This window comes from Giraffa tippelskirchi, chromosome 13 (assembly GCF_054371585.1).
Source record: "Giraffa tippelskirchi isolate mGirTip1 chromosome 13, T2T-mGirTip1v1.2.pri, whole genome shotgun sequence".
Classification (NCBI taxonomy): domain Eukaryota; kingdom Metazoa; phylum Chordata; class Mammalia; order Artiodactyla; family Giraffidae; genus Giraffa; species Giraffa tippelskirchi.
Genome location: NC_137287.1, coordinates 73,746,922 through 73,772,422, shown reverse-complemented (window position 1 = coordinate 73,772,422; position 25,501 = coordinate 73,746,922). Strand labels below are relative to the sequence as shown.

The 25,501-nt window shown below is 38.4% G+C and overlaps 1 protein-coding gene and 1 long non-coding RNA gene across 6 annotated transcripts in view; one reads left to right on the top strand and one right to left on the bottom strand.

The window, feature by feature from the left end:
• Positions 1 to 25,501, top strand: part of ITGA8 (integrin subunit alpha 8) — a 191,190-nt gene that overhangs the window by 10,615 nt on the left and 155,074 nt on the right. For all 4 annotated transcript variants that reach the window (XM_081553589.1, XM_081553591.1, XM_081553587.1 and 1 more), the window contains exons 3-5: positions 15,426 to 15,526; positions 18,731 to 18,854; positions 24,891 to 24,952. In XM_081553589.1, the coding sequence (XP_081409715.1) occupies positions 15,426 to 15,526; positions 18,731 to 18,854; positions 24,891 to 24,952 (287 nt within the window). The remainder of the gene's footprint in view (positions 1 to 15,425; positions 15,527 to 18,730; positions 18,855 to 24,890; positions 24,953 to 25,501) is intronic.
• Positions 1 to 25,501, bottom strand: part of LOC145531379 (uncharacterized) — a 142,236-nt gene that overhangs the window by 105,485 nt on the left and 11,250 nt on the right. The gene's annotated exons all lie outside the window — the stretch shown is intronic.

Here is a 25,501-nt window from a genome sequence, read left to right as displayed (position 1 = left end):
CTTCCACATGGAATTGACATTTACTGCTTCTCCTCGTGTTTGGTGGCCAGACTACTCCTAGGAAGTTGGCCATGCCATCTTATTTGAATATCTAATCATTTGAAAATTTGATTATCTTTGTGTTAGATTGGTGTGCTTACACACACCTGTCAAAGTTGTTTATACACAATTTTTAAAAGAATACTAGAAATGAAATGCTATAGAATTTAATCTTTGAAGATGTTATTAAAACAGTTTTCTTCTACCTTCTTTTTTTTTTTTGGCATGCTGTTGGCAGTATCTTAGTTCCCTGACCAGGGATTGAACCTAGGACCCAGAAGTGAAAGCACCAAGTCCTCACCACTGGACTGCCAGAGAACTCCCTAAAGTTGATTTTTTTTCCTCTTTTTTTGTTGGCTGTACCTTGCAGCCTGCAGAACTTCCCCAACCAGGGCTCAAACCCATTCCCCCTGCAGTGGAAGCATAGAGTCTTAAGCACTGAACCACCAGGGATATCCTAGTATTCTTCTATTTCTAATGGACATACTCTGTAGGACATATTTTTTGGAGGCTCTGAAATAAAATTGTTCTTTGGGGCTACAGTTCTAATCCTTACGTTTGTGGTAAGGAGCAGACAAGACACATGGCAAAGAAACAAAGGTGTTCCTATCAATAGATGCAAAGATAATGGGTGAAATGCATACTGACAATAAATTCTCAACTTGTTCCACTTGGTGTCCAGTCTCTGGCACAGATACTGACTAGGAAGACTGAATACCCTTCATCCTTAAGTCAGGCTCTTTGGGTAACATATTAAATCAGAATGTCTTTTTCCCTCAAAGCACCCTTTGGTTTACTTTAATTCATTTTTACTTATACAATGCAGTTGACCCTTGAACAACAGGGATTTGGTCTATGCCAATCCACTTAGGACACAACTTAGTGACTGAACAACAAATCCACTTAGGAGGACTTTTTTTTGAAGTAAATACCACATTATTACGGGGCTTCCCTGGTGGCTCAGATGGTAAAGAATCTATCTGTAATGTGGGAGATCTGGGTTTGATACCTGAGTCGGGAAGATCCCCTGGAAAAGGGAATAGCTACTCACTCCAGTATTCTGGCCTGGAGAATTCCCTGGACAGAGGAGCCTGGTGAGCTACAATCTATGGGGTTGCAAAGAGTCAAACATGACTGAGCACCTAACACACATTATTATAGGATCCTCAGATGGCTGAGTCTGCAGATGCAGAACCTCATTATGGCAAGCAGACTATCTGCCTCCACAAGGGCATCTGGAAAGGAGAACATCTGAGGGTTTGGTATCCATGGTGGGTTCCAGAACCAATCCCCAGAGTTGCCCAAGGGTCAACCATGTTCTCTTAAGGAATAGTAGAGTTGAAATTAAAGCTTAGATTTGTTGTTCTTTTAGTTGCTAAGTCGTGTCCAACTGTTTTGTGACTACATGGACTGTAGCCTGTCAGGCTTCTCTGTCCATGGGATTTCCCAGGCAAGAATATTGGAGTGGGTTGCCATTTTCTTCTGCAGGGAACCTTCCCAACCTAGGGATCGAACCTGAGTCTCCTGCATTGGCAGGCTGTACCACCAGGAAGCCAGTAAACTTAGATTTAGCAGTAAAACCAAATTTCAGCAACAAGAGAAATGTTAAGAACTCTCTACAAGCAGTTGTGGTCCTTGACCCTGCTTGTATGGCCATGAACTTACCCTTGTGGAATTTACAATGAATAGCCAGTGACAAGTTGACAAAAAGTATGGTAAGGCCAAAGGGGACAGAGAGTGGTGTGTGTGTGTGTGTGTGTACACACACATGCACTTTTTTCTGATTCACTGGGGTATTATTTTCCTGTTGCTGCTGTAACAACTTACCACGTACTTTGTGGCTTTGAACAACACAGGTGATTATCACACAGTTCTGGAGGCCAAGTCTATAATATTACGTCTCACTGGGCTAAAATCAAGGTGCTGGCAGAGCTGTGCTCCTTCTGGAAGCTCTGGGGGAGGATCTGTTTTCTTGCTTTCTTCAGCTTCCAAAAGCTGCTCACATATCTTGGTTCATGGCCCTCTTCCATTTTCAAAGCCAGCACTGTCAGCTTGAGTCCTTCTTACACTGCTCTGCCTTTTCTACCTCCTTCTTTTCTACCTCCTTCTTTCACCTTGAAGTATCTTTGTTATTACTTTGGACCCTGCAGATAATCCAGGATCATCTCCTCATTTTAAGTCATCTGGTTAGCAACCTTAATTCCATCCACAAACTTAATTGTCTTTTGTCGTGCAGCCTAACATAGTCTCAGGTTTGTCTGTATTAAGATACAGACATCTGAACTTCCCTGGTGGTCCAGTGACTGAGACTCTGCACTCCCAATTCAAGGACCCCGAGTTCGATCCCTCAGGAGAGTTGGATCCCATATGTTGTAACTGAGAGTTCACATGCTTCAAATGAAAGATCCTGCATGCCACAGCTAGGACTCAGAGCAGCCAAATTAAAAAAAAAAAAAGCAAAAACATGTAGACATCTTGAGGGCTATTATTTTGCTTACTAAAGGTGGTCAGAGAAAGTTTCACTGAAAAGGTGATATTTGAACAGAGGCCTAAATTAAGTGAAGGAAGGAACCATGTAGTGGAAGGGGGGGGGGTTCTAAATTGTACAATAGTCAGTGTTAAATCTGGAGAGAAGGGTGTTCTTGGGGAATGGAGAAGACCCACTGGGTTAAAGAGAAGTCAGTCAGGAAAAGAAAGATAGAATATGAAGCAAGACTATCTAGCACCTTAAAAGTCAGTAGGACTTTGGGTTTTATTCTGAGAGTGATGGGCAGCCAAAGGTGGTTTTGAGTAGGCAAGTAACAGAATTTTATTATGTTTTAAAAAGGATCAGTTTAACAGAGTGTAGGCAACCACAGCAGAAGCAAGGGGATGAGGTAGGAGACATTCCCATTGTCTGGTGATAGAAAAGTGTGGTTTGGGTTGAGTGATAGCAGTTAGGGTTGAGAAATGGTTGGTTTTGGGATTTATTTGAAAGTGCAGTTGGTGGAATTTTCTTTATGGATCAGATGAAGGGTACAGAAGAAAGAAAAATTTGATCTGAGTAACTGGAGGAATGGGACAGAGACAGGAAACAGGGGAAGGAGCAAATCTCAGAGAAAGTATCCAGTTGAGTCCAGATAGGAGAAACTGGAGATGTTTATTAGACATCAGAGTGATATCACATAGGAGGCTGGATAAATAAACCTAGAGTTCAGGCAAGAGGCTTGGAAATTTAAATGTGGAAGTCGTAGGTGATATTTAAGGCCATGACTGATGGAGTTGATGTGAATGAAGAGAAGTGAGGAGAAACAAAGTGAAACGAAGAGAAGAGAGAAAGGGAGAGGACGGGAAAGGTCATTTTTTTTTATCTTAAATTTTTTCCTAAATTTATTTATTGTTTTTGGTTGCACTGGATCTTCGTTGCTATGCACAGGCTTTCTCTAGTTGCAGCAAGTGGGGGCTACTCTTCGTTGTGGTGTGCGGGCTTCTCATTGCAGTGATTTCTTTTGTTGCAGAGCGTAACCTTTAAGCATGTAGATTTCAGCAGTTGCAGCACATGGGTTCAGTACCTGTGGCTTGTGGGGAGACTGGACCTCACTTCACTGGACTATCAGGGAAGTCCTAGAGTCCCTGACATTTAAAGAACAATCAGTGTTGAGGAGGATGTATAAACAATGCTAAGAAGAAGCTGCTGGTTAGGCAAAAGAAGTCAAGAAGCCAGTGAAGAAATTCATCTGAGGACTTCCCTGTGGACCAGTGGTTAAGAATCCGCCTGCCAATTCAGGAGACATGAGTTCAATCCCTGGTCCAGGAACTAGATCCCCCATGACTCAGAGCAGCTAAGCCTATGTGCCACAACTCCTGAGCATGTGTTCTAGAGCCCAGGAGCTGCAACAAGAGAAGCCACCACAATGAGAAGGCTGTGCACTGCAACTGGAGAGTAGCCCCTGCTCACCGCAACTAGAGAAAGGCCTGCGCAGCAGTGAAGATCGAGCACAGCTAAAAATAAGAGATTCGTGTCAGTTGGAGTGAAGTTTGAACATCTGATTTGATCATGGAAAGTAATTGACAGCTGACAAAAGCAGTTGCAGTGGTGTGTGTTGGGAGAGGATGAGAGAAGACTGGCAGGAGACAGCCAGTCTATAGGGTCATTTTTTTCCCAAGGAGTTCTGCCCTAAATGGGACTCCAGAAACGTAATCATCAAGGAGACATGATAGCATGTTTGTGATCTCATAGGAGTTCTTCCGTCCAGTGGGAAACGATGATGCTGACTAGAGCAGGAGAGGGATGTGTGAAACAGATTCCTGAGTAGATGAAAAGGGATGAGTGGGACTTTACACAGATGGAGGCACTGGCTTTGGAGGGGCATAAAAGTGGTCCATCCTTACTGAGCAGAGAAGGCAGAATGAGAGTAGGTTGGTGGGTTTGGTAATAGAAAGAAGAAAGTGATCCTTTTTCATTTCTTCTATTTTCTCAATGACATAAGAAGCAAAATTATCAGCTGAAGAGTGAGCAGGTAGACAGAGAAGGCTGGGGATAAGGAGAAAAGTTAGATAGTAATAGCCAAATGGCTGAATGAATTGAGCAACCAGGGACTGCCTGGCAGTCCTATTTAAAATCTGAATTTATTTGGGAAGGAGGTGATTCTTTCGTTTCTTGATATCTTTAATTGCTTTTGTCATACCAACAGAAGTCCGAATGTATTTCCAGAACAAACCTTACGTATGGCCTGAGTCAAATTACATATGAAAAATATTTCAAATGATTTTATATGATGTAGAAACAAATGTCTGAAGAACACTGGCTAGGCCTTATTGGTTATTAAAAACAGGAAGTTGGAAATGTGATCTTTATTCTCTGGAAGACAATATAGATGTGGAGATAACTGTAGCAAAAAATTTAGATTCACATCTTGATCAGGTAAACTGTGTAACAGCAAGATTGTAATACATTTACTATTGCTATCCCAAACCCATATTTATGAATGTTTTTATTAGAATTCTAAAAGCATACTTTCAACTCATTTAACTTTATTCATGACTTGGTTATGTAAGGAACCAAACATTTAAATAGTGATATGAAAAAAATAATTTAAAATAAAAGCTTCATGATTTCCAGAAATGTATTAGACTAGAGGAATGAGCTAGAAGTCTCTTAAATTCTAAATGGCTGGGTGGGTTTAGAAAACAACAGCAAGTGTATCCATGGAGGAGGAATGCCAGTGACCTTTCAGTTGCTACTTTATATATTTCTTTATGCAAGTTTTCTTACTTTATATTGTTTGAATTTTTAAAAAACAGTAATCTCGAAGAATTTCAATTTGAAAAGAGTTTTTGGCCCTACATTCTATTGTATTCTATTCCATTCCATTTTTTTAAGTCACAAGCATTTCTTTACTACATTGTGTCCCATATATTCTCCACTTTCTTACCCCTGTGTGAGTGACTATTTGTCATGCATAGCCCTAGATTTTAAAGCGGGTTTTTAAGGAAGCAATTTGGATTATTTGGCAAATAATGAGGAATAGAATTTTGCAAGAGCAGCTTCATGAACATAGTCTGGGAGTGAGACTCAGTTGGGACAGGGAAGAAGCTCTCTGAAAGACGGGCTATCTGAAAATCAGGTGCAGGGTCTGAGATCTACATTGTGGAAGGTGGGATATTTAGATCTGATCTAAGAGGTAAAGGCAGGAAAACGTCTGTGTGTGTTTGCACATGTGTGTACAAATGCATACATGTGTATATAGTATACATATATGATACAAATAATAAAACTCAGTTATATAGAATGTTTCATTGGAATAACATATTTCTGTCCATCAGTGGATGAATGTGTAACATGTGCACACACACGTTGTTGTTGTTCTTGTATAGTTGCTAAGTCATATCCAACTATTTTGCAACCCTGTGGACTGTAGCTTGCCAGGCTCCTCTGTCCATGGGATTTTCCAGGCAAGAATACTAGAATGGGTTGCCATTTCCTCCTCCAGGGTATATTCCTGACTCAGGGTTTGAACCCACATCTTCTGCATCAACAGGCGGATTCTCTACCACTGAGCCACCAGGGAAGCCCTATGTGTGTGTGTGTGTGTGTGTGTGTGTGTGTGTGTGTGTGTGTGTGTTCACAATGGAATATTACTCAGCCATTATAAAGAGAGATCCCCTGCCATTTGTGTCAACATGGATAAACCTTGAGGGCATTATGCTAAATGAAATGAAATAAGTCGGATAGAGAAAGACAAATACAATATGATCTCTCTTATTTGTGGAATCGTAAGAAAAAATTCTCACAGAAAAAGAGATCAAACTTGTTGTTACCAGAGGTGGGGGATGGGGGGGCAGGACGAATGGGAGAAGTGGGTCAAAAGGTACAGATTTCTAGTTATGAAATAAGTAAGTACTAGGGATGTGATGTGTACCATGTTGACTATAGTTAACACTTTTATATGGCATGGATGAAAGTTGTTAAGAGAGTCAATCCCAAGAGCTCTCATCAGGAAAATAATCTGTGTGTGTATGTCTATATGAAATAATGGATTGTGGTGATCATGCCATGTTGCATGTAAGCCAAAGCATTATGCCATGCACTTTAGACAGTGTGTGTGTATGAGTCGTTCAGTTGTGTCTGACTCTTTGCGACCCCATGGACTGTAGCCCACCAGGCTCCTCTGTCCATGGGATTCTCCAGGCGAGAATACTGGAGTGGGTAGACATTACCGTCTTCAGGGGATCTTCCCAACCCAGGGATTGACCCTCGTCTCCTGTATTGCAGGCAGATTCTTTTACCATCTCAGCCACCAGGCAAGCCCTACACAGTGCTGCGTGTCAATTATATCTCAATACAACTGGTAGGGAAGAGAATAACGCATTTTTTAATATTAAGTGATAAAATGAATTAGTGTAGTATTTCCTTAAAGACTTGAAAATTCACAATAAGATGATCAGGAGTATAAAGGCTACAGAGGTATTCTTTCATGGTTTTTAATTGTGGTTATGGGATATAAGGAAGCATTCATTTGGAAGTTTCATTTTCCCGGACATAAAAATCGACCCAGATTCTTTTCTTGGGTTTGTTTTTTTTAGACGCAGCGTTCTCTGGCTACCAATATTTTGTTTTGAATTTTACATAGATCTATTCATTGTTCTCCGATAGATAGTACAATTTAAATGAAACGTTTATAGCATATGCTGATCAAGGGAAAGATTACAAACAGTTAAAGACTTTCTTTCCCCTTTTCCTGATTAAAAATCCCTGGACAGCTCCTGCAACAGCTTGAAGAAAATCCCTAGTGTGAAACACAGAAGGTGATGACTGGAAGCTACAGGGAAACTTACTGTTTTTCTGGGACAAGGCTGAGGACTTGATAATAGTTTTCAAAAATCCTCCATCTGCCAAACGGGGTTTGGTCGCACCTGTGTTGGTTTCAGTTCTCTCTCCGGTGGTGATCTATCCTCACTTTTTGTAATTCCTCCCATTCTACTCAAGGAGAAGACTAGAAAAAGCTGCTTGTGGCCCATGTGTGCACCATATCTACACTCCCTCACTCCTGCTCAGAAATTAATATTCCCATGAAAAAAGAGCCAAACATTAGTAGGTTTGCCACCCACTGGGTTGACCTTGATTGCCTGGAGACCAAAGCTATCAATTTAGAGAGACAGCTTCAAAGCCAGAAATGCCAGACAAACCAAATCTACTTTATTGCCATCACTCAGATTAGCCTCAGACCTGATTTTTTTTTCTTTTTTTGCCACATGGCACAGCATGAAGGATCTTAGTTCCCAGACCAGGGACCAAACCTGCAACCCCTGCATTGGAAGCTTGACCACCCGGGAAGTCCGCAAATCTCCAGGTTTTTATCTTTAGGTTTTCTTTTTTTAGATCAAAGATGTAACAATGTTCACTATAACAACTCAAATAGTACAGAAATATACACAATTGAAATATAAAAAGTCAATAAAACATGTACACTCCCTGCCTTCAAGAAAACCATCAGGAACAGTTCTGTGTCTATACATTTACACACACACACACACAGAACATTTTGAATTTAAAGGGTTATACTGAACAATATACTATACAAGCCTCTGAATGAATAGATGGGAGTTTGGTAATTCATTCAATAAGCATGGAGGTACCACTAAGTATTAGGCACTGTTTTAGAAGTGGAGAGCACAGAGGTGAAGCAGAAGACATCTCTGTTCATGGGATTCTTGTGTATCTGGAAGGGAATGGATAGCTAGCAAACAGGCAAGCTAATAAATAAGACCATCTCAATGAATGGTAAGTGCTATGAAGAAAAGTCTAAAGGGTTAACAGGAGAGAATGACTTAGGGTAGGATGAACTAGCTGCTCAGGGTGGGAGTCTCCAAGGAAGTGGCATTTGAGCTAAAACCTGAGTGACAGGAGGGAAGCAGCCTTGCAGAAAACAGTGGGAAGAATATTTCAGGCAGTGGGAGTAAGGAGACAGTCATATGCAATGAGGAGACAGAAAAGCCTGGGCATGTTTAGGAAAGGCGGTGTGTCTAAAGCTTAATGAGCTAGGAAAATGGGAGGAGATAAGGTTGGAGAGGCAGTCGGGGGGCCAAGTCATGCTGGACCCCTCCAGCCATGTCAAGAGATACCATTGCAGAGGTGCTATGACAACTATTCAGGAAAAAAAAGATGGATTTTTCAGTTAATGGTGCTGAGACAACAGGCCTTTCAAACTGAAAATAAGACACTCATGCCACATTCTATATAAAAACAAATTCTAGGTGGACAGCAAGCCTCATAAACAAAGTTGAAACACTAACAAAGATTGAGAAGATATTGGCAACATATATGTGGGGAAAAAAGTCAGTACTCAGAATATACGTTGAATTCTTCCAATCAATGAGACTAATAATTAACCCAGGAAATGAGGAAAGGATATGAACTAGCAATTTGCAGAAGAAAAAAGTGTATGGCCCATAAGCATAAAAAGATGATCAACTCGACTGATAATCAGGGAAATGCAAATGAAAACAGAACAAAATGAAAGACCATTTCATAGTCCTCCAGATCGACAAAAACTTTAAAGTCCTGCAGTGGCAAGAGTTGACAGTCCCTCTCTCCTGCCTTGCTAGTGGCAATGGAAATTGGGCTACTTTGGAGGTCAATTGCCACAGCTGATAAACAGATATGATAATTGTCTATGACCTGGCAACGTTATTTCTAGTCTGGTGAGAGAGCAACTCTTCTCCATATGCAGAAGATGGGTGTAAGGACTTGCAGGGCACATGTTTTAGTAGAAAAACTGAAAAACTTAATGTTCATACGTAAATGGAATGGATAAATAAAATGCAGAAGGCTGTTCAATGGAATACAATACTACACAGGAATTTAAAAGAATGAGTTGGACCTATTATCTGTCTAATCATCAAAACATGGATTATCTCCCCAAAACATAAAATTGAATGTTAAACACAACTACACACTCTTCTGTACAGATAGTATAATACCACCTTTTTCTGTTAAAAAGAACACACAAAACAATAGTTTGTCAACAGTAAATTGTTGACACACTACAACAAAATCTGATCCACCACCTGCTTGTGTCTGTCTGTAAGTGAAGGATAGTTTCTGCATTTTGTAATGATTGGGGGAAAATTTTTTTAAAGAGTAATATGTAAATGACACATGAAAATTACATGGAGTTCACCTTTCTTTGTCCCTAAGTCAAGTTTTACTGGAACACAGCCAAGCTCATTTTTTAAAAAACATATTGTTACCTATATGGGTGGGATGGGGAGGGAGATGGGAGGGATGTTCAGGTGGGATGGGACATGGGTAAACCTATGGGTGATTCATGTTGATGTTTGATAGAAAGCAGTACAATACTGTAAAGCAATTATCCTTCAATTAAAAATAAATAAATTAAAAAGATATTGTCTGTGGCTGCTTTTGCTACAAAGGCAGAGGTGAGTAGTTCTGACAGACCATAGAGAGTACAAAGCCTGAAGTGTTGATCCTCAGTCCTTTATGGAAGATATCTGCAGACCTCTGTTCTGTGTTTTACTTGGACATTATTTTTTAAGTGGTCGGGAATATACACATCACATTCATGATGGTGGCTACCTCTGGAGAAGGAAGGGGAGGGGAGTAGAACTGGAGATAGATGTCAAAGGGTATTGTGATGTCTGTAAATGTGAAAAAACTTAAGTTTTCAATTCTACCCGGTAGGAATACAAGTGTTTCTTACATGAAGCCCTTGTATCTTCCTGTACTTGTTTTTAAAGGCTCAGAAAAGCTAAATAAGAACATATATTTTATAGATAATATTCAATATTAATTCATCCAAATCGGTCATAAATATATATATATATATATACTTTTAATTTTAGACTGAAGTAGAGTTGATTTTACAATGTTGTGTTAGTTTCAGTTATCAGTGTTGTTAATTATTCAACAATAATTCTGTGGTAAATATACCTGTATCTATTCTTTTTCAAATTCTTTTACAGAATATTGAGCAGTTTCCTATGCTATAGAATAGGTCCTTGTTGGTTATCTATTTTAAATATAGCAGTGTGTTCATGTCAATCCCAAACTCCCAGTGTATCTTTTAATAGTTGAATAATAGTCTTATTTTATAGATAACAGAAATTTCTTTTTGTGATGGTTTTGAGATTCAGGATCTCTCCATGAATTTATGAGGTATCTGATTTCTTCCTCCATACAATGCCTGTTTAGGTCCTAAGACCTATTTTCTATTGAAATTAGTCTTTTTCTCTTGTTGATTTGGGGACTCTTTTTCATATGAAATCTATTGATTCTTCCTTTGAAAAAAAATCATCTGGATTTTCATTTATTTACTTTGTTAATAGTCTCCCCTGGCACTTCAGTTCAGTTCAGTTGCTCAGTTGTGTTCAACTCTTTGTGACCCCATGGACTGCAGCATACCAGGCCTCCCTGTCCATCACCAACTCCCGGAGTTTACACAAACTCATGTCCACTGAGTCGGTGATGCCATCGAACCATCTCATCCTCTGTTGTCCCCTTCTCCTCTCGCCTTCAATCTTTCCCAGTATCAGGGTCTTTTCAAATGATTCAGCTCTTTGCATCAGGTGGCCAAAGTATTGGAGTTTCAGCTTCAACATCAGTCTTTCCAATGAACATTCAGGACTAATTTCCTTTAGGATGGACTGGTTGGATCTCCTTGCAGTCCAAGGGACTCTCAAGAGTCTTCAACACTACAGTTCAAAAGCATCAATTCTTCGGCACTCAGCTTTCTTTATAGTCCAACTGTCACACCCATACATGACTACTGGAAAAACCAAAGCTTTGACTAGATGGACCTTTGTTGGCAAAGTAATGTCTCTGCTTTTTAGTATGCTGTCTAGGCTTACTGAGCATGGCCCCACCCATTAGAACAAGACCCAATTTCCCCCTCAGTCAGTCTCTCCCCTTAGGAAGCTTCCATAAGCCTCTTATCCTTCTCCATCAAAGGGAAGACAGAATGAAAACCACAATCACAGAAAACTAACTAAACTGATCACATGGACCACAGCCTTGTCTAACTCAATGAAGCTATGACCCATGCCATGTAGGGCCACCCAAGACAGACGGGTCATAGTGGAGAGTTCTGACAAAATGTGTTCTGCGACATCCATGTTGCAAACCACTGTTCATCAGGCACTCTACCAGATCATTCTGTCATTTTTGAAACTGCATCCAAGTACTGCATTTCAGACTCTTTTGGTGACTATGATGGCTACTCCATTTCTTCTAAGGGATTCTTGCCCACAATAGTAGATATGATGGTCATCTGAGTTAAATTCACCCATTCCAGTCCATTTTAGTTCGCTGATTCCTAAAATGTTGACGTTCACTCTTGCCATCTCCTGTTTGATCACTTCCAATTTACCTTGATTCATGGACCTAACATTCCAGGTTCCTATGCAATGTTGCTCTTTATAGCATCACACCTTGCTTCCATCACCAGTCACATCCACACCTGGGTGTTGTTTTTGCTTTGGCTCTGTCTCTTCATTCTTTCTGGAGTTATTTCTCTACTGATCTCCAGTAGCATATTTGGCACCTACTGACCTGGGGAGTTCATCTTTTAGCGTCCTATCTTTTTGCCTTTTCATATTGTTCAAGGCAGGAATACTGAAGTGGTTTGCCATTCCCTTCTCCAGTGGACCACGTTTTGTCAGAACTCTCCACCATGAACCATCCGTCCTGGGTGGCCCTACATGGCATGGCTCATTGTTTCATTGAGTTAGACAAGGCAGTGGTCCATGTGATTAGATTGGTTAGTTTTCTGTGATTGTGGTGTTCAGTCTGTCTGCCCTCTGATGGAGAAGCATAAGAAGCTTATGAAAGCTTCCTGATGGGATAGACTAACTGAGGGGGGTACTGGGTCTTGTTCTGATGGGTGGGGCCATGCTCAGTAAATCTTTAATCCAATTTTCTATTGATGGGTGGAGCTGTGTTCCCTCCCTAATATCTACCTGGGGCCAAACTATAGTGGAGGTAATGAAGATAATGGTGACCTCCCTCAAAAGATCCCATGCATACACTGCTACAGTCTGTGCCCCAACCCTGCAGCAGGCCACCACCAACCCACGCCTTTGCCGGAGACTCCCGGACGCCCACAGGCAAGTCTCCTGTGGGGTCACTGTTCCTTTCTCCTGGGTCCTGGTGCACAAGGTTCTGTTGTGCCCTCCAAGAATCAATTTCCCATCCTGTGTAAGTTCTGGCAGGTGTATGGTGGGGTTAATGGTGACCTCCTCCAAGAGGACTTATGCCATATCCACACCAGCGCCCCGTCCCTGTGTCAGACCACTCCCAACCCGTACCTCCACAGGAGATGCTCAAAGACAGTTCTGTCTCAGTCTCTATGGGGTCCCTGGGTCCTGGTGCACACAGTTTGTTTGAGCCCTCTGAGCATCTCTGGTGGGAATGGGATTTGATTCTAAATGTGAATTCGCCCCTCCTGGCACTTAGGAAGCTGTAAATCACATACAGTCACTATAAAACTTTCCCCTAGCATTTGGCTTAGTTTGGGATATAAAGAACTGGCTTGGTAACTAATGGCTCCACCATCTCCCACTGGCCCTTCCAAGAGTTCTCTGGAGTTGACAATGCACTTTGGGTAACCTGTGCCATCCTTCTGCTCCAGAGGGATGTATGGTCCTATCCCAAATGCATTGCCTCATGTCACAGGAATTTGGTCAGCAAATAGAAACCACTTTTGGCTTCCCTGGTGGCTAAAATGGTAGAGAATCTACCCGCAATGCAGGAGACCTGGGTTCAATCCCTGGGTTGGGAAGATCCCCTGGAGGAGGACATGGCAACCCTCTCCAGTATTCTTACATGGAGAATTCAGCAGACAGAGGAGCCTAGTGGGCTACAGTCCACGGGGTCACAAAGAGCTGGACACGACTAAGCGACTAAGCACAGAGTATTATAGCCAGGAAGGAATTCCATGCAGACTGAGAAGTATATGTTGGATCATTGGAAAGACTGGAGCTGGGAAGGTCAGAAAGGTCACTGCCTGCAGATCAAGGCATCAGAAAGAGAAGAACAAGTATCCTATACTAATGCATATATGTGGAATCTAGAAAAATGGTCTGACAGTGAAAGTCACTCAGTTGTGTCTGACTTTGCAACCCCATGAACTATTAGCCCACCAGGCTTCCTCTGTCCATAGAATTCTCCAGGCAAGAATACTGGAGTGGTTAGCCATTCCCTTCTCCAGGGATGATCTTTCTTGCCTAGACACAAATAGAAATGTTTATATTTTCTTTTTATAATATTTATTTGGTTGCATTGGATCTTCATTGCGACATGTGGGATCTTTTGTTGACGTGCACAGATTCTCTAGTTGTTTAGTGTTCAGACACGCAGGTTCAGTAGTTGCAGCACACTGGCTCTCTAGTTGTAGCACGCAGGCTTGTTTTCTCCATGGCATGTGGGATCTTAGTTCCCTGACCAGAGTCAAACCTGCATCTCCTACATTTCAAGGAGGATTCTTAACCACTGGACCACCAGGGAAGTCCCAGAAATATGTTTATATTTTCAACGTTATGCTGTAATCTGTAAGATGCTCCAGTTCATTGCCTGTTGTGTGCATTTTAGATGAGGATTTCCAGAACTTGCTCTTTATTTTTTAAAAGTTCAGAAACATCTAAAGCATAATATTTTAAAGAAGGAAATTCACAATTTTCTTCTGACATATCAAAGTGTCAATTTTTGGTTAAGACCTAAATATATATATAGTTTCTTTCTTTGAAAAGTCTGTAATCATATGTAAACTCAACTGAATGTTAATTACATTTATACTTTGGCCTCACTTGAAGGCGATGGCACCCCACTCCAGTACTCTTGCCTGGAAAATCCCATGGATGGAGGAGCCTGGTAGGCTGCAGTCCATGGGGTCGCTAAAAGTCGGACACGACTGAGCAACTTCACTTTTACTTTTCACTTTTATGCATTGGAGAAGGAAATGGCAACCCACTCCAGTGTTCTTGCCTGGAGAATCCCAGGGACGGAGGAGCCTGGTGGGCTGCTGTCTATGGGGTCTCACAGAGTCGGACATGACTGAAGTGACTTAGCAGCAGGAGCAGCAGTAATAGAAGTTAAAAGTTCATTTGTAATGCATTCATCATAGAGTCAAGGAGAGAAAAGCAAAATGCATACCAAAGAGAACACATACTAATAAGATGCTCTGGTATAAATGTGTTTTGAGATTCATTAACCAGTACTGAGGAAGTTCAGTTAGAACCATTTGGGAAATATGTCGATTGGCAACAGGAGTGAAAGAAAAGATATTTGCTTTTTATTAAAACCTGAAGTTGTGTCATAATTGGGTTGAGTTTTTACTCAGATGGTCCCCTCGTGCTGACATCTGCCAAGTGTGGATAAAGCTGTGTTGAGGTGTTATTTTCTGTGGCTGCATAGACATATGTTACTCAGTTAAAAACCAGGAACCTGGAGTCCTTCAAGTTTCCAGCTAAGCCATGCCTAGAAAGCTGTGCTTCCTGGACCAGGGGGGTTCCAGGTAGTTTTACTTTCAGAAAAGATTTGGAATTCCTCAGAGTAGTTACGAATGTTTGGTCTTCCATCTGATACAAATCAACCACCGAAGTGTAGATTCCAGACTGTCAGAGTCTACATCAAGTTTGCAGTATCCTTATCCTTGAAAATGTAAGTCATTTAAAAAAATGCTTTAAGTTGTGAACTGTCATGTTCAAATATGTATTTGCATTTGATTGGTATTTTTCTAAGTGAAAGGTCTAGCTTAGACTTAATCAAATAGAACCCCCTGACCCACTATGTGTATGAAAATTATTTTTTAATGGCCAGATTCATTATCATGCATTTTAATTGGCTGCCAAGTTCTACAAATGATTAACGATCTATATGTCCTCCTTGCCAGACAACAGAAAGATCAGAGTAAATGGAACCAAGGAACCTATAGAGTTTAAATCGAATCAATGGTTTGGAGCAACAGTGAGAGCTCACAAAGGGAAAGTGGTGGTGAGTATCAGCTGTGTGCTCTTGGGGCTGCTATGGAGTAATACGTACACTGAAATGTTTTAAAACTCATATCTACAAAAATCCATTCATGTAAGAACATATCAGATTTTCAAAGATAAGCTTATCAGCATTACCGAAAATATTAGTGCTTAAAATTAAAGAATCTATTTTAGTCTTTAAAGCAATAGGAAATAAGGCTGGTTTTCCGGAAAATTGGGTAGATCTTTTCAAATATTTCAAAAACTAATAAGGAAGATAGAAAAATAAAAGCTAAATCCTAAAAAGGTAAATATTTTATTGCTTAAGATTGATTTAAAAGGCTGATTGAAATTTGACCTGAAAAATAGTATTACTACTATTAGGATTCTTTTAAAGCTAATCTCCTGTGATATCATTGATCCTCTTTAGAACTATCAGAAAGTTTTCTTTAAAAATACAACTACCATAGAGGATCCTACTGTGATTTATGTCACAGAGTGTTCTGCCTGTGTTTTCCTCTAAGTGTTTTATAGTTTCTGGTCTTATCTTTAGGTCTTTAAATCCATTTTGAGTTTATTTTGTATATGCTGTTAGAAAGTGTTCTAATTTCATTCTGTTACAAGTAGTTGACCAGTTTTCCCAGCACCACTTGTTGAAGAGACTGTCCTCTCTCCATTGTATATTTTTGCCTCCTTTGTCAAAGATAAAGTGAACACCTTATAGGTGCGTGGATTTATCTCCAGGCTTTCTATTTTGTTCCATTGATCTATATTTCTGTTTTTGTGCTAGTACCATACTCATGTATGGCAAAAACCATCACCATATTGTAATTATCCTATTAAAATAAATATATAAAAACATATAACTACCAATTGTGTGGTTCTCTGAGTTCACTAATACTTTTTAAAGATTTCTCACTCCCAGATAGAGATATTTTGGCTTTAAAATGCTGTGACTTTATGATTCTCTTCTCTGTAGTTCCAAGTGATAATACATGTCTAATTTATTGAGAAAAAATGATATTAAGCTGATCTGGAAATATATTGTGTTGGGGAATTTTTTTTTTTTTTACTATTGGCTCTAATTTACTTACAAAATAAAGCAATAACTTTGGATTTTAGGATTTGTTTAAAGCTCTTTGAATTATGATTTAATAAGAATAAGTATCTAAAGGAAATGCTTTGCTTTATTTGACATAAAACAGGTATAAAATATAGATAACCCTCTTTAGTTACAAATACAGCATTTACAGTAGGTTCTCTGTAGAATTGTTATTTGCATTAATATAGTTCTCAAATTCCAGAATTGGTTAAAAAAAAAAAAGCAAACTCTTTAATCCTTTAGTGACTTACGATGTATGTGAATAACTATTGAAAAGCTAATTCCATCTAATAACTACTTGGGGTTAAAAAAATCTTTGGATGCGTATTGATTTTAAGTCTTCAAAATTTATCTGTAACATTATTGTACATTTATTCAATATTTGTAGAAGTCTTCAGAATCATTGAAAATAAAATGACACACCTTGTTCATAATAAAAATGCTTAATTTGAGGGCATGCTTGCAATTTCAAAATTATGCGATAGGAAATAGAATACTATAAAGTCCCTTTTCAGTTTTAATAAAGAATTAAATTCTACCCTATGTGACAGTTATTAGAACATCGAATTGCTATGAACAGAAGTATAGTTTTGAATATTCAGGAATCATATGTGTACATGTTAAATCTGGGTCAAAGCCCGAATATTGTCATATCATTGTGCTTCACATCTGTGTGAAACTGAGCTGGTATAAAAAAGATAACTTTTTAGGACAGAAAGCAGGCAAGCACTGGAAAGAATTTTCATGGCATTGAAATGTTCTATGGTGATATGGAAAGTGAGGCGAATTGGCTTATACTGAGTCACATAGGTAGTGCTTTCCCTGTTCAAACTCCTTTTTAGCATTCCACATTATGTCAAATGTCTTAACCATATACCTTCTCAGATCACTAATAGGGCCCTAAGTTAAGAAACTTATATGAGTCAGAGAGTTTTTCAGTATTGGCCAAGACATTACAATCTAGGAGGCAAAAAACAAAAACAAAAAACCCAAACTTAAGTTTTTAAGCAAAGATAATGTATATTCTCAAGTAAGAAGAGTGCTATTTTGTAAAGTAATCTTTACTAAAAGTCATTACACATTAGACTGATTACCAAGGATGTGTTTGGAATTGTGAAAAGACTTTAAAATTGGGATCTGCTTTCCACTTTCTGGCATTGTTTCAAGTGGATGTCATCAAATTTGGAGAGAAGCTAGTGGTTCCATATTCTAGAAATACGTATTTATGTATCCTTAGAAGTGAGTGCTTGAATATTCAGGAAAAAACACACTTATGTAGGATTCAAGCTAGCAAAACCGGAGTCAACAAGGTGCATATGTTTTTATTGCTTCTCTTGTTCCTAGCACAGCGTTCTCTGCTTAAAGAGGATTTCATGTATCATTTTTTATATCTGATAATCTTTCCAAATATCATACTGTTGTTATAATCCAAGCTTCTGAAAAAGCAACCAGAGGATTTCACTCAAGAATCATATTTTTCTTACCACTATTTAAATTAATTTTTGTTTTGTCATGAATAAAAATCATTAAATGAAAAATAAGCCAACTGTGATAAGGGGGTATCAGTCCAAATGTAAGTCATTGTTTAAAAAAATCATCAAATACACTCTCACTGATAAACTGGGGAAATCCACAAAACAGAGGTTTATAAACTCATCATTATCTTTTGATTTGAAAAGAGTTTTTCTTCAAGTAAAAATTAGACAAAGAAAGGAACTAGTTCTCATTTTAAGACATCACACTAATTCATTTGCTGTTTAAATGGTCATTTGCTTTTATGCAGGTCCAATTTTTAAAAAAAAGAAAATATGAGTTCTTCACCTTTTGTAAATATTTACTTTTGTCAGGCTACTTTTATTTGATTTAAAATCCTGTGGGAGAAAATCTCATTCTTTTGTATATGTTTAATTTGTTCCAATTCTATGGTGTATTAATGTTGAGAAATTGACTTAGGAAGCTTAATTAATTCTGAGTACCAAGGTACTCATTAGCATACTGGAGGCCAGTTAAGTCATCTAATAATTTAGCACTGCTGTTACAAATTTAGCATTCAACAAGCCAAATTAAAGCATAGTATGAAGAATCTACATAAAAAAAATATTTATTGTCTTTGATGTTTCACAGGCTTGTGCTCCATTATATCACTGGAGAACTCTTAAACCAACACCAGAAAAGGACCCAGTTGGCACTTGCTATGTAGCAATTCAGAATTTCAGTGCGTATGCTGAGTATTCTCCTTGTCGGAACAGTAAGTTATTTTTATTTTTGAAACTGAACTTAGCTCACTAGTTTTTCTGCAGTAGCCAGCGCAGGTGATCCCAAAACACCATTGCTAAGGAAAAAAGCAATGGCGTAAAAGATTGACAGTCTTACAGGAGGCCTTGCTGTGGCATGAGAACCAGGACATGGAATTCTGCTGATCCTCTTCTGTATTTTAGAAAATTTCTGTTTCTAAGTATTCTGCAGTCAAATTGATTGGCTCCTTATTCTAGGCCTTGAGCTCTCCGTCTTTATTCAAAACTCACGCTGCATTTGAAAAATGCTAACTGTCCATTTGTTAATTGCAGGAATGGTGTTAGTTTGCATGGTTGGACCTAGAGGCACATGAACAGGAGGTCTCCATCTGGCCTGTGTTCTCACTGGCTGTTGTGTTCTTTGGCCTCTGTGTACTCAAGTTGTCAGCATGATATACCTTCTTTCTTTGTGTGTTTAATCCCATTTTTCAAAATATTCTGTACATTTGGAGTCCACGTCTCATCTGGCGGTTCTGGGAATCTTCTGGTGAAGTATCCTTTTAAAGCAAGCCTGTAAGTGCTGTCTTTGGAGCACCGCTGTTCAACCACTTCCTTTGAGAATATTACACAAGGACTTTGGGACAGCACTCTGGATTCATGGATCTACTCAGAGTCCTTTTGTGAATTCTTCCAGTTTTCTGTCATGTATAGCATTGGGGTTTATCAGCAATACACCAATGGATTTTTACTCTTATTCTTGATAATTCACAAAGCCATGTTAGAGAAAGAAATGGCAATGAAAAGAACATTCTGATGAATGATTTCAGGATATTGATTTTAAAAAACTCAACCCAAATTAGATTCCCAAAACTATAAGTAAAATTTACCTATTTCACGTGAATATTTTTAAATTTCAAGATTAATTTAGGCCAGATAATGAGCAAGTTGATATCAAAGATCAAACAGTGAAGTAAAGAATGGATCAGGGATAATAAAAGGTTCTTAAACAGGCCTCTAAAATGTAGAAATCAAAAGGCCTGCGAATGAAACAGTTAATTCTGGGGGCTTGGGGTGAGGATTTTGGTAAGGAGAAGATTATGACTTTCTGTTTTAAAATACTGAAATAAACCAGGCACTTTCTCATATCTTAGCAAATGTCAGCTGAATTGAATAATCAGTCAACTCAAAATTTTACTTTGAATGGCTTTAAAAGAGGTGTTGCTCATAGGTAATAGACTCAATGATGTGTATAGGTAATAAATTCAATGATATCTATGGTCTCAATGATGAGCACTAATTAGTCTATTGTTAAGGGACTAATGCAAAGAACAAGAGAAAGCAAATCTCTGCCTTCAAAAAACTTATATTCTAGTTCGGAAGAGAGATAGCATATGTGTAAATAAGTTCAGGTCCAGCAATTCCACTCCTAGGTATTTATCTAAAAGAAATGAAATCACTGTCTTGAAAGGATATCTGTACCCACATGTCCATTGCAGCATTATTTACAATAGCCAAGACATGGAAGCCACCAAAGTGTCCCTCAGTGGATGAGTGGATAAAGGAAATGTGGAATAGAAATTGGATATAGATATATATACAATGGAATATTATTCAGCCATAAAATTAATAATAAAATCTTGCCATTGACGACAACATGCATGGGCATTACGCTAAGTGAAATAAGTCAGACAGCTAAAGAAAAACATTCTGTATGATATCATATGCAGAATCTTTAAAAAAAAAAACCACAAACTCACAGAAAAAAAGAGTACAGATTGGTGGTTGACAAGGTAGGGGTGTGGGTGTGGGCTAAATGGGTGAAGGTGGTCAAAAAGCACAAACTTCCAGTTACAAGATATATCCTGGGGATGTAATGTAAAGTATGGTAACTATAGTTAATGATACCATATTGTACAGTTGAAAGTTGCTATGAGAGCAGATCTTAAGAGCTTTATAAAACTGTAACTATGTGGTGGTGGACATTAACTGCATTTACCATAGTAATCATTTCACAGTATATGCATATTATTGTTGTTGTACACTTTGGATTAATGCTAAATCAATTATATCTCAACAAAAATCTTTAAAAATAAATGTTTCTAATAAAACATCAGGTAGTGAAAACTGCTACAAAGAAAAATATAGCAAAGCAAGAAAGTAGGGAGTGACATGCCTGGGTGGGGAGAGGAGCCTGTTTGCACAGGATGGTGGGAAGGGCTTCTCTTAGCAGTTATTACAGCAGGAAAGCAGGGGCTTTCCAAGTACAGGCAACAACCATTAAGAGGGCTATTTCATGTCACGTTCCGCTTAAGGTGTTGTGCCCCTGGGTTCAATAAAAGGTCACTGTAGTAAGTCTCCTACATATGAACCTTCGAGTTGCAAACTTTCTAAAATGTGAATGTGGGTTCGCATGTCCAGTCATGTAAGTTAGTTTGCATGTCTGGCATACATTGCCACATGCATGCATACTCTACAAGTGGTTGTGCTCTTGTGTACTTTACTGTACAATACTGTATAGAGTACAGTATTACAGTATCTTTATTTCAAGCCCAGGATGTCTGGAAGCAAATGTAAAAGCAGTGGTGAGGTAGCTGGTACTACTGCATTGTTAGATTAAAAATGTTTTATTTTTTGTGTTTGTTTTTTATGTGTTATTTGTGTGAAAAGTTTTATAAACCTATGACAGTGCAGTATTATATAGCCATTTGTCTTAGTTTGGTATCTAGGCTGTCTTTGTTGGACTTACATCTTACAAACAAACTGGGCTTACCAACACACTGAGAACTGAACTTGTTGGATGTAGGGGACTTACTGTATTATTATGCTAAAGATGAAAGTCAGGTAGAGCAAGAAATAAATTCTGAATTTATTCATACAGTTAATGATAGAGCTTAGATTCAAACCTGAACTTACTTCATCGATTTTTACACCTATCCATATCATATTTCTCATGATTTACTAAAAATACCTTCCCATAGCAGTAAACTATTACAGCTGAAATGACAAGTCCATCCTTTGCATGCCTCCTGCCTTGATGATATATCTTATTCCAACTACCTTCAAGGATGACTGTTTAGAAAACTTGTTACTTCTTCTTGTTCTGCCTTTTATCTGGCTGCCCATGTGATGGGAGAGCTCAGATTAAAATGCTGCACAAGGCATCCAAACTTGTGGGATAAGAGTTTCAGGGGGAGTTTGAATTATTATCTAAAAATTTAAATTATAGTATGCTTGCATTTTGAATTACACGGGTACATTATGTTGCCAATTTATTTAGCACTTACTTTCCTAAATAAAAGAATAGCTTGACAAAAGTAGTAATGAAGTTTATGTTGAATTGAAGAATAACCAAACAAACGGCCAGGAATTCTTTCCACTCTAGTACACAACTCCAGGGTTCACATCCTCCTGATCTCTCTCTTACTGGGAGTACTTCCTCTTCAAAGGCACCCAAGGAGCCCACTTCCTGTGTTCTCTGAGGAGTTCACAGTTCATTAACACAAAGCAGTTTGTTCATGAGCGTGTGGTCAGTATCACAGAACAGAAATATTACTTTCAAAAGAGGTTTCCAAGAAGCCTCTCATGTTCATTTCACACCACAAAGCCCTGCTACTGACACCGAGCATTTTGGGTGGTCGTCTGCTCATTCATGTTAATGACATGCCTGTCACCCTATGGTCATTCATAATTCAGGTGGTGGTGGTTTACATACACCCTTCCAATCTCCTTCAAAAGCCAACACATGAGAGCATCATTCCTTGAATTCCCGAGTTTCTGCTGCTAAGTCGCTTCAGTCGTGTCCGACTCTGTGCAACCCCATAGACGGCAGCTCACCAGGTTCCGCCGTCCCTGGGATTCTCCAGGCAAGAATACTGGAGTGGGTTGCCATGTCCTTCTCCAGTGCACGAAAGGGAAAAGTGAAAGTGAAGTCACTCAGTCGTGTCTGACTCTTAGTGACCCCATGGACTGCAGCCTACCAGGCTCCTCCGTCCATGGGATTTTCCAGGCAAGAGTACTGGAGTGGGGTGCCATTGCCTTCTCCTGAGTTTACTCGGACATAATTGTAAAGTTCACAGATGCTCTGAGGTTCCGGGAAGAAAGACTCCTTCAGCTCTCATAAACTATAATTCTAAGAGAAAAACTTACTTTACAAAGGAAATAACCTCCCATTTCTATCATAATCACCACTTCAGCGTTTGTGGTAATTTTCTTAATGAGTTTTGTGAAAAATTATTCTATTTTCAATTTTTTTAGTTTCCTGTTTTGAAGAAAATGATTTCAAAGAATGGTCCTGTTTCTTCCTTTCTGAATAATTTACAATATTGATAAAGTCAGAGTTGATTTTCAAAAGGATTTCTAAAGAGGTTTATGCATTAAAATCTATTTCTTAAATATAGTCAAGATTACACATCTGTGTTCACATAATCATATATCATGTATTCATCTATATTTCTGAGTACATACAAATATTTACACACATGGACTTCTAGAAGAATGGTACCTGGACATTTGAGGTTATACAGGTGAGACTTTAAGGAATTCTGTAACATTCATAATTATGAACCAGAAATATAGCTATAAAATATATTGTAAGGTACTGTGCACTAAACATCTGTTATGAGGATAGATCTGTTAACTGTTTTCACCACAAAAAACAAACAAAAAAGCAATAGTTGTTTGGCAGGAGGTGCACAGGAAACTTTTGGAGGTAATGAATATGTTTATTCCCTTGATTGTAGTAGTGGTATCGTGGTATCAGGCATATGTCTAAACTCATCAAAATGTACACATTTTGGAATGTGTAAAATAGAACTGGAAAAATAGAACTTAGCTTAAAAGAGCCCACAAAACATCAATTGACATTTGAATTAAAAACAGATCACCAAAAAAAAAAAAAAACACAATAGAGTATATGAGGTAAAGAAGTATTTTAAAATGTAAAGGGAGCATCTGGAAAGAATGGCTGATGACAGTGCTAAAATTAGCTAAGAACTAACCAAAGAAAAGAAAAAACAGAAGACATTCTAGGAAAATCTGCAAAGGCCAGATCCATTTCAGAAATCGTCTGCAACAAGCACATGTCCAGCCTATAAATTCTTCCTGTGATGATATGCATTTCCTTTCCTGCCCTCTTATTTTAGTTTCCATTCAGGAGTATCCTTGATAAGAAAGGGGTAATTATTTGCATGTTTGAATCTAACTGTATAATAACTGAGATTCCTTCCACTGAACTGTATTTTGGTTTTAATTTAAGTGCTTGAGAAATTGTAGATGATCTTTTAAAGTACAGTTGACAAGAAGTACATTCTTCATTCTGATGTCCTAGGATTCTAATATGCTGGGAATCCACACGTTGACCTGCTTATGGTTTAAAAAACTGTGTAATAAAATCCAACTGGACATTCACTTAGTGAATTGCATTGCAGAGAGTGTAAAATAAGCCATTGCTAGAGAGTGTTCTCTTTTGTGAATACTAGTGTCCCTGTGAGATGCCTTGTGATCAGAAATGTAATGTCCAAATTTACCTAATGATAATAGAATAATTTGAAGTTAATTTTGAATGAGAGATCATGAAAATTAAAACTCTCGTCGGTGCTCCCAGCAGAAAGTATCCACCCACGTGAACCAGTTTAGCTCTCTTTCTTGTGGCATTGCTTCAGGAAGAACACATGGGTGCCCTGGAAACACATTACTGCCATTTGGGAAACTTGGAACATAATTGAGAGATGGACAGATTATTTCTTCAAACAAACATGAGTTGCAAAACCTAGTATCATAACTTCGAGGAACATTATTCCTATTGATCTTAGTATAAAATGACAGTGCCATTTGGGATAAGAAAACAGATTGAACTCTTTAAGAAATTACTTGGAATAAATTTTTAAAATAAGTAAAAGAACACATACTGATCATTTTAAATGTAGAAGTCTATAGGGAAAACAAGAGAGTATCCTTGTTATTAAAAATATAAAATATATTAAAATTTAATTATTAAAAATATATCTTGGGAATGATAGCATTATAATATTTGTATCTTTTGATCATTCCAGGTAATGCTGATCCTGAAGGCCAGGGTTACTGCCAAGCAGGATTTAGTCTGGATTTTTATAAGGTAAATTTTTTTGGTGTTATAGCTTCTAAAATTTATCTTATCTCTTTGATTTTTTTTTTTTACCCCCTGCCTCTCATTCCCACTTCTATCTACCCCCTAATAACTGCCACCATCAAAAGAACCTTTAGGTATATACCTAACCCGTTTTGGCAATGTCTTTAAATTTTTTTGTTTGTAATAATCTATGCATGTGATAATCTGTTAATAGAAAAGAAATACACAGGTTGAAAAACAACAGTCTGTTTTTAAATGAAAATCGCAAAAACTTTGTTAAGAAATGTGTTTCTAAAAAGATCACAAGAATCTATAATTTTTATCTCAACTGTAATTGAATGATTAGATTTCACTTTACTGTTAAAATTCACATATCCTTTCACAAAATTAAAGACAGAGATATCTAGTAAGAATATAGGAGGCAAAGATGATGTGGTTTTGAAAAAACATAAATCTCAACATCTAAAATCTTACTTTCTTTGTCTTGTGTGTGTTTCCCCCACTGAAAGTTAAGGATGCAGGATATGGAAGGTGGGGTGATAAGTAAAACGGAAA